The sequence below is a fragment of the Gymnoscopelus microlampas genome (genome assembly GCF_963454915.1).
Source record: "Gymnoscopelus microlampas genome assembly, chromosome: 4".
NCBI classification, from domain to species: Eukaryota; Metazoa; Chordata; class Actinopteri; order Myctophiformes; family Myctophidae; genus Gymnoscopelus; species Gymnoscopelus microlampas.
The window spans coordinates 37,509,003-37,519,002 of NC_139941.1; the positions used below are offsets into that span (position 1 = coordinate 37,509,003).

The 10,000-nt window shown below is 43.2% G+C and overlaps 1 protein-coding gene across 1 annotated transcript in view; it reads left to right on the top strand.

Moving 5' to 3' along the window:
* The window catches only part of galnt9 (polypeptide N-acetylgalactosaminyltransferase 9), a gene marked incomplete at both ends in the record, with an annotated part of 114,863 nt that overhangs the window by 26,167 nt on the left and 78,696 nt on the right, over positions 1–10,000 (top strand). The window contains one exon of the mRNA XM_084055103.1: positions 6,397–6,571. Coding sequence (XP_083911229.1) covers positions 6,397–6,571 — 175 coding nt within the window. The remainder of the gene's footprint in view (positions 1–6,396; positions 6,572–10,000) is intronic.

Consider the following 10,000-nt stretch of genomic DNA (forward strand, 5'->3'; position numbering starts at 1 on the left):
TCATACACAGCTTCACATGATGCGTTTGGCAGATTTCCAGAGCGGTCAATATGGCACAAAGTCAGTATCTATGAAGCCTTGATCCAACTACAGGTAGTACCGTAGTGTGGTTTGTGCACATACAGTACAGTATTGTTTACGAGTGTGTAATGGGGGGGCTGCAAGAGTGGTAGTGTGTGCGCACACGACGTGTGTGTGTGTGTGTGTGTGTGTGTGTGTGTGTGTGTGTGTGTGTGTGTGTGTGTGTGTGTGTGTGTGTGTGTGTGTGTGTGTGTGTGTGTGTGTGTGTGTGTGTGTGTGTGTGTGTGTGTGTGTGTGCGTGCGTGCGTGCGTGCTTGCATTAACTGTTGAGAAAGAGCCTGAGAGGGGGAAGTGAAAGGATAGAGAGCCCCTAGGGGCATGCTCTTAATGTAAAAATAGCTGAGGGAAAAAGACAAAGGGGAGAGGAGAGGATTCTTCTTGTCCTTTGCCCTACTGGTGCCTGCCTACAACAGTCTCCATGGGGATGTAGGCAAAAAAGGTTTGAGTTTGCCTCCACACCTGCGTGGCCATGACAATGCCAGCCAGCATCCTCCACATCCAAATAGCCTGCCTATTTTGGAGAGGCAGGGACTATGAGTAAGATTCCATTTGACACTTGGCCCCTCCATTACTTGGCATGGAGCACTGGCCCCTGCCTCCCTCAGGCTGGCAGTAGACAAAGAGTGCATAAATAACGTACTGAAAGAGGGCTGAGCAAGAGTCAACACTGGCCCACCAACCACTCCCCCACTCTCCCCTTTGAGGCTCTTAAATTGGCAGCCATTTAAAACCAATGAGCAGGCAAAAATGGCAGCTGAACCCCTCCCCTAATGTGACTCCAACCCGCCCACTGGCAGGCCTCCCACCCAGGGTTGTTATAAAGAGGTGGAAAATGATGATGATTCATGGGGCCTGAGGGTACTGTACATAGGGGTCCACAGTGTCATCATCAGTATATTTTAAGGAGACCTGTACCAAATCTACATTATATGTTGATTGCTCAATTTTGGATTGTTCTCCATTTTCTATTCTTTCAATTCTTATTGCTTCTATTTTACTTAGCATTAACTACTTGAGCCCAATACTGTATACTGTACTTAGTCGTATGATAAATTGCAGCAATGCTGATGCTTCCAGTGTATTCCAGGTGTTAGCCATGAATCGTGAAACCCCAAATGATATTATCACCAAATTAACCTGATTAACGACTTGCTCTCTTATGTGCAATTTTGCCAGCATTAGATTTGCATTGGTGTTTACCAAATACTCCTGAAGCAAAACATTCTCATGTATGCATCATTATTATTAACCACTTAAGCCCTATTCAAGATTTTTCAATAATAGGCTATAGCTGTTCGCTGTTTGTTTTACTTTTTGAAAGGTTTCGAAAAAGAAAATTCAGAACATTCAGCATTGTTTTCACCTATGGCATGCCCAAAATATTGACACCATGTCAGGACCCCGTGTGTGGGTGCATTTCTCCTTTCCGACATGTCGCCTTTCCGACGTTGACGAACCCTATACCTAACCCTAACCCTAACCCTAACCGCACGCGGAAGCCACTAGTCGGAGTGGTGAGATGTCGGAATGGAGAGTGAACACCCCCGTGTGTATTAGGACCCATATGCAGGAACACAACTCAAAGTACACACAGGAAACTGCAAGGAGAACAGTTTAACGATGACTTTAGTTAAAATAAACAACAACAAAGGTACACCTCACAAGGCGATACTCAGGACACAGGGGATTATGCGGAAACTCACAGGAAGCAAACAACAGTACAATTAGCCAAAACACTGGGAAGTCACAGACAATCTTAAATAGTCTCTGGGGCTCGTTAGCCAACAAGGCACGGCTGACACCCACAGGTGAGTCCACTACTATAGGCAATCAGAGTCCAAAGAGGAGAGGGGAGGGGCTGGGGAGCTCAGGAAGAAGACGCACTGGTCAAAGTTACCACAGGGCAAGGGCACAGTACACAGGGCAGGGCCAGAGGCAGGCAGCGCGCAGGGGAAGACTGCACATGGATTATGTCCCTTTATTGGCCAACCTGGAAGTTTTGGATAAATTAGCACGCATTTTAAGATAATTAACAGACTCTCAGGGACTGGTATAGTTAGGACCCAAATGCAGGAACTCAACTCCAAAACAAGGAACTCAGTAGACTTGAACACTAGATGAAGACATCACTGTTGATAAATGTAGAACTACAGATTAAGGAGAACAATGCACTAGAATTTGACACTCAAACGTATACAGTATGTAAACAACTGAAACACCTACAATGTACATGTACAACCAGACTGACACAAACATATAAACCAGTAAAGGCAAAAAGTGACATTGCACACAGTCTTTAGTCTCCAGGCTCGTCAGCCAGACCAGACTCAGGTAACCACAGGTGAGTTAATTCTTGGCAATCCGGGAGGGCAGTAGCATAGAACTTGGTTGGGACAAATGTGCATGGGGGAAGGCCAAAGGAGAGAGTCCCCCAGGACTTTTTTTGTGTTACGCTTTAAGCCTAAATGTCTGACTGTTTACATTTCTGACTAATAAAGTATTCAATGAATCAATCAATCAATGGACTAACTGGTGAAAGGAATGGGAGGGGCAGAGGCTGTGACCATGACATAGACTTTGTATGACTTTTGAACACAACCACAATAAATAAAATATACATTTTTAAATGCACTGAATAGCTTCAAAATTCATGGTTGAGAATCTTGCGATATTGACAGTGTAATTTATGTTGTAGAACAAAAGGTGAAGCTCTTTTAGGGTAATGTTAACCACAGATGAATTATGTTCAATTATTAATGTTAACCTCTATGGGGAAAAAAACATTGGGAAGTGCAAAACAAGTTTTAGAACTACAAAGTGTGTTCTATATCCTCCAGCTTCAGCATCAATACTGAAGCTTTATGGCGTTTACCCATTGCATAGGCGATTTTTGCCTCTGCCAGCAGGGGGGGGGCAAAGGAAATATATGAACATATATGTTTTTTATACATAAATATGCAGCATATATTCTGCATATACTTTAAAATATATATAATAAAAGTAAAATTTGTAAAATAATTAATTTAAAAAAATCGTCCGGCCGCCAGGGGGGGGTAATTTAAGTACAAAACCCATTTTATTGGGCAGTGTGGGAGTTTGTTGCTGAGAGAGCTGTGTTGCTTTGCCCTGACATTAGACAATTAACATGCAGGCTGGATTGCTTGACCTTTTCCGGACGCCTCTCGCCTGTCCCCTCTTGTTTAAACAAGGGCTCTGCGATATGACTCGGAGGCACTAGCCGAGCTCACTCTCAGGCATAATGAATCACACCGTTGGAAGCATGTTTGCCTTGTCGCCATGACACTTATCCTTTTCCGGGGCAGCCTGTGATATTTATTGGTGGCTGAGGGGTTTATGTATTAGATCGTCTCTGCCGGCGTTCGGTTAGATTCAGGCTCCCTGTTGATAAGCTTTAGCTCTGTCTATCAAACAGGATAAGTCCCAGTTCATTGTTGTTCCCAGTATTAGCAAGCAAAAAGGAGAAGGCTTAATGAGCCTCGCAGAATTGAATTCTTGCAAATACCGCTATCAACTTGATAACCTAATGGTTCACATAATGAAAACAGGGTATAAACCGAGGCCCAGCAGAATCCCAGCTTGTAATATTAATTTCAAATGGAGCTGAATTACTGTAAACATTGGATATTAAAATCTGATTAAAGACGCTGAAGTACGTGTAGGATTTCTCCTATTACCATATCATTGTGAAGATGTTATGATACATTATAATGGCTGCTAGAAAATGCTTCTGATACTGTACAAAAATAAATCTCTGTTTTATTTCATTCGATGCCACGTGAGTTGTGAGCTTTTTGGTGCAGGGCACCATCGTTCAGTATAAATCATGCTTAAGGTCTAAAAAAAAAGAGAAGATATTCCAAATTGCATCTAACAACCTGCACTTTTGCACTTATACCTCCCATCCTAACATCAATAGTGTGTGCGTTTCAATTGACGTTCCTGTAACTGGTGCTGCAATTAAGTGTGTTAGACCGCCCCTTTGAATAACCACCCTGACCTGTCATGACAGCGATTATCTCTTCATCGTAAATCAAGGTCTTACAGTACTACTAATACAGCTGCTTACAAATCCCCCATTTATGGCATTGTGATTTAGAGGACAACCTTTTGTTTGATATTTTGAGACTTTGTTTACCCTGGGATGATGGAATGTCAAGCATTTTGATATTAAACAATGAACTCAATTTAGTTTGCCATGAATATTGCATGCGCATCCCATTACTCGCTTCGGGCAGAGTCAACCGACACATTCTCCGGTGACAGTCGACTCATCGGTGTGATTGATTGATTCAATGGGTTTCCGACCTGTTTCAACATATCAACGTATGACTATCACAACTAATGTGAAGACAAAGATTATCATTATTATTTGCTTTATGATGGTTTACATAGAACTGTGTAATTGCACATAGTCCTCTTGCACACATGGCTTCCTACACATTGTTTCTGTCAGATTTGCAAGGATGAATTACTCACAGTAAGGTTGGGATTCACACAGTGTCTTGCCTTAGGGCATTTAAACAAGAAACGTTAGGGATTTAATTAGTGAATTTCTGATTACAAGGTCATCTATTGCAGGTCACTCCCACCACTCCCCCCCCCTCTCTCTCTCTCTCTCATCGCTCCCCCAAGGCGTCCATAATCTTCTATTTGTTGGTTAATCATTGTGTGTGTATGTGTGAGTGTGTGTGTGTGTGTGTGTGTGTGTGTGTGTGTGTGTGTGTGTGTGTGTGTGTGTGTGTGTGTGCGCGTGTGTGTGTGCGTGTGCGTGTGTGCGTGCGTACTAACAGAACGCGCTGCGTTGTAGTTAGTAGTAAATTAATATCCTTTGTGGTCTATAACTCCACAGCCAACTATTTGTTTACTGAATATCTAAAGAGTGTCCTTATATTTACTGTTTCTCAGCAAAGCCCAGAAATTGCTGCGCTCCTGGCTTTCATCATATTTCAGCTGCCAAGAGGCTTTTTGGTTAGAGAGACCATCCTGTATCTCTCAGAGGGATATGCTAATTTATTTTTATTCCTAATTACATTCTGGTTAATAAGGTGGCTAACATTTTTCTGACATAGCCTCCATAACCTGCAGGCTTCTCAGCAACTATACCTACATACTGTAGTCAGCATACCCACAGTAGTACCCTAAATAGAAAACAGGATCCCAGCAGAGAGATACATCTGTTTTTTAAGGGTTTTAACCAGTAAAGCAGATCTATGGCTACAAGCCAATCTACAAGTCGAGCTTGTAGATCGGCTGTTTTCGGTGTGTGACACAATGCACAACCAGCAGTGGTGTAAAGTAACTAAGTACATGTAGCTGGTACTCAAGTACTGTACTTAAGTGACATTTTGAGGTATGTTTTTACTTTACTGGAGTATTAACACATTTCAATACTTTTACTTTTGACAACTTTAGTTACTAGTTACTTTGTAGATAGCAAAATGAGTACTTTTACTTTAGGTACTTTAAGTATACTTTGATGTCAATATTTCTATATGTTTACTCAAGTAAATTTTGAATACCAGACTTTTACCAACAGAGTATTTATACATTGCAGATACTTGTACTTAAGTAACAAATGTGAGTACTTCTTCCATCACTGACAACCAGCATAAATCAGGCATTGGACTGACAGAGGCCGCCCTCTCATGACTCACTGGTTGCCCAACGGTGGTGTCAGGCCAAACATTCCCTCCTGTTATAGCTAAGAGTAAAGACCTGCGGTCAGATGCACACACTCACACACACACACACACACACACACACACACACACACACACACAAAATCTATTGACAGATGATCCGTCCAATGACAGGTTTTTCTATGTCACTGGCAAAGGGATTGTGCTGCAGTTTTTTCCCCCTCTGACTGATGTCTGCTCCTAAGCCAAAGTCAGGGCAAGCCAGGGCTCTGATGCAGAAGTCTACACCGCAAGCATCACTGCTTTGTCCCCCTCCAGCGTAAAAAAGTGGGGCGCTCTAGCGCTCGCCTCTCAGCAGTAACCTACAGTTGGAGGGGTTGAAGACTCAAACAACATGGATGACAATTTGTGTGGCTGGGTGTTAGTTGTAACGTTGTTTATTTCCAATGACAACTCACCGCTAAAACATGCCTCTTCTAAACTGGATGTGAAAAGAAAACGAGCAAATCTATCAATTCTATTGAGTGTTCTATCAAAATGATAGAATCTCTCAATTGCTCACAATATGAGAGAGCATCTCTCCGTCTTTCATCTCTCATTTTTGCAGTGCAGATGGAATTCACTCTATTCTATTCTATTGTCTTCTGCATTACAGTGGAGCTGAAGTTTAATCTGGACCAGTATGTGAACAAGCGCTACCCAGGCCTGGTGAAGATTGTGAGGAACAGCAAGAGAGAGGGTCTGATTCGAGCGCGGATACACGGCTGGAACGCGGCCACTGCCCCCGTGGTGGGTTTCTTTGATGCACACGTCGAGTTCAACGCTGTCTGGTAAGAGAAAGGTCATGTGTTTTACAACACAGGGTTTCACCTTTTTTGTTTTTTTTCTCCACAACCTCTCCTTACCTTGGCTGGTGACTTAGGGGATTTTCATGTTTTCAAACGCAGCGCATGTCATCATTAATGATTAACTGTGAAATATGCACTGTGTTGTCTTGCCTAAGCGTTTTGATGTAGCGCCAGGCCCGGCGGTGAATATATTCCCTGGTAAATTCTACCTGAGGCAGCACTTTTCAACAGAATGACCCCTATTATGAACAAGCTAATAAGCTCTCTCCCCCTCAATCACCCTCCACACCTCCCTTTCATATCTGTGAATAATGGCCAATGGGTTGGACTGAGTGAAAAGACATTTTTGTTTAATGGCACTTCCTGTCCAGCAATATACACCACTGAGAAACAAAAACATTGTCTTACGTGTGGGCAATAATTAGCGAGAGAGCTCGCCAGACGGAGGAGGGGGGAGAACTACAAACATGCTTTTATTACATTGTTTTTTTCTCTCTGACTCCTGGCTTTCAGGCTTCCTGGCACGTTTTTGAAATTACTTCTGGGGGTCTCAGCCCAATGTCTGGGCTGCCACTTACTGTAGGTGTTGCCACCAAAACAAGTTGCTCAAATGCGTGTAATTGGCACCTAATTTGAGCCTGTCACCCAAACCCTGTCTGCATTTGAAGATGGAGTGCAGTTTGCTCCCAGGGAAGCTGCATGGAAGTGGGAGGCAGATGGGGGTATGCATTGTTTGTGTGGTGCGTGCGTGCGTGTGTGCGTGTTGGGATGGTGATGGAGGGAGGGGGGAGGGGGGGGGGGGGGGGTCTTAGTTAAACGTTTGTTGGCTTATAAATTGTTTACTGCTATGAAGCGAGGGGGAAGAAATTGCTAAACAGATTTTACCAACGATTTCAGCTCTTAACATGTGATGAGAATATTTCACATTAGCATTCCTACATTACTACATGCCAGGCGTACACGTGCCAGCACAAATGCCAGCAAAATGTCAATTATAACACAGATAGTTCTGGTCCTTGATTATGACTGGCTGAGCTGTGTTCAAAGCCATTGTTAAACGTTATATAATAAACACACACCTGAGACCACATTACATCAGTATTACCGTGCCAAACAAACGGTTTCAAAATGTCAGATTTTATTGTTCATTTTGATTTACAAAAATGCAATGCGATTGCTCAATATTGATTAATAAAAATGTTATGATGGTTCTGACATCACTGACATGCAAATATGTCTATATTTTTCATGTTTTGACTGATAAATTGATTTAATGCTTTATTAGTAAAAATTAAAAAAACTAGAAAAAGTGCTCCTCGGAGCACAGGTCTCCGCCAGGTCATGTAGGCTATTGCGGCCTCCTGGTGGCGCTATAATAGGCCAATGTGAAAAGGGTGCCATTTTTTCTTAGGCCTTGAACGACAATCAGACACTGACTTTATTCATGATTTGAGGCATTTTGTTAAAAACATTTGTTTCGCTAAATTAGACCTGCTGGTGGCGCTATAACAGGGCAATGTTAAAAGGGTGGCATTTGTTCCTCAACATCAACATAGAGTGAATGTGCGTGCAAAGTTTGACCGCAATCGGACGGTGCGTTCATGATTTGCGGAATTTTGTTCAAAACAGCCAATAATGCAAATTCTAGATGTCAATCTTAGCCAATCAGTATGGAATATGAAAAATCAAACACACCCGTAGTGATCACATGACTATAGAGATCATGTGTACCGATTTTCATGAAATTTGGATAAAATTGGAAGGAGTAGGATAAAAACATGTGTTTTACATAAGTCGGCCTCCTGGTGGCGCTATAAAATGCAGATGTGAAAAATGCAGTTCTTCCTCGGCCTAATGGGAATGTGCGTGCAAAATTCCACGGAAATTGCATTCTGTGTTCATGATTTGAGGCATTTTGTTCAAAACGGAGCACTCCTGCAAACTTTGGAAGACATTTTTAGCCAATCAGGATGGAATATGAGAAATCTGAAAGACCTGTTTCGTTTAATGACTATAGAAATACTGTGTACCGATTTGCGGGATTTTTGGAGAAAATCTGTAGGAGTACTGTCAAAAAATATGTTTTGCACAAATCGGCCTCTTGGTGGCGCTATAACAAGCCCATGTGAAAATTTTGGGGCAGAGGTTCTGAATTGGCATCCAGGGAGTGTGTGTGCTCAGTTTGGCTGCTATCAAGCCAACGGTGCCAGAGATTAGCTGTCCACAGACGGACGGACGGACGGACAGACAGACGGACGGACGGACGGGGTGCAAAACATACTCTCTCGCCATGCCTTTCGGCCTGGCGGAGACAATAAGTAAACAGCACAGGTACACAGTAACAGTAAAGCATTTAGGCTAAAAGGATAACACAAAAAAGTCCTGGGCATTTGGTAACCATTTTATAAAAGCAGGAAGCTATGCAAGGCTGTGGTTTCACATCACAGGTTTACAGATGAAATTCGTTTTTGTGCAAGCTCTATCGTTTTTGTTGTTTTCAGGAAGAGAAAAAGAATGGGGGGGGGGGGGGGTCAAGGAGAACACAACTGAAACAGCTAGGGGGTTTTAGGCACTATGCACATCGTGGCTAACAACAGCTTCTAAAATCACTGTTAGCCATGGCCTTTTGGGGCCTTATTTTAGTGTGACTATGTGCTTGCCAAACGGGCACACGGCCAAGTTCAAACATGGTGTCCGCTGTGCAGCAGTACAGGTCAGTCACAACACTGTGAACTTTTGACCCCCTTTGCGTTCGTGGCAGGTTATATGCACTTTTGACAGCAGCTACTTGCTTTCCCCTTTTCTTCCCGGTACGGCATAACAGCCCAGTACCGGCCCATTATACGGACCACTTTCACCCCTGTTAAAGGGTATGATTGTATGCGCCACGTTCCTTGATCCTCGGCTGTCTGTGCTGTGGGGTATGTGATAGGCTCAGTGGAAACAGCAGTATCAAGCAAAGCCAGGCAGCAAACAGGCAGCAACACCGAGAGAGGGTTGCATTATTGGCCCAAGCATCATGCGCTGGTGCTGCTGATGGTAATTGATACCCCGGTGGTTCCCTCATCTGTTCCCCCATCTGCTCTTTGTTCAGAAAACGGAAGCACATCTTTGCCTCTCCGCCCCTAACTCTCTCTCTCTCTCTCTCTCTCTCTCTCTCTCTTTCACGCACATCCTCCTTGTCGATTTTGTTGTTTGCCGGCTTATGCCTACCCAACACACGCAAACACAAGCACGCACATACACACTCAGGCAGACTTTTTGTTACAGTACATGTCAAGGCGGTTTCATAATCCGTGCACATCTGTGTTACATGAATCACTTACACATGTACACAAACACATACCCCTTCTTCCTTTGCTTCACATTTGCTTCTGAGCTCCTGCTTTGGTTCTGTACTTTTGGTTTAAT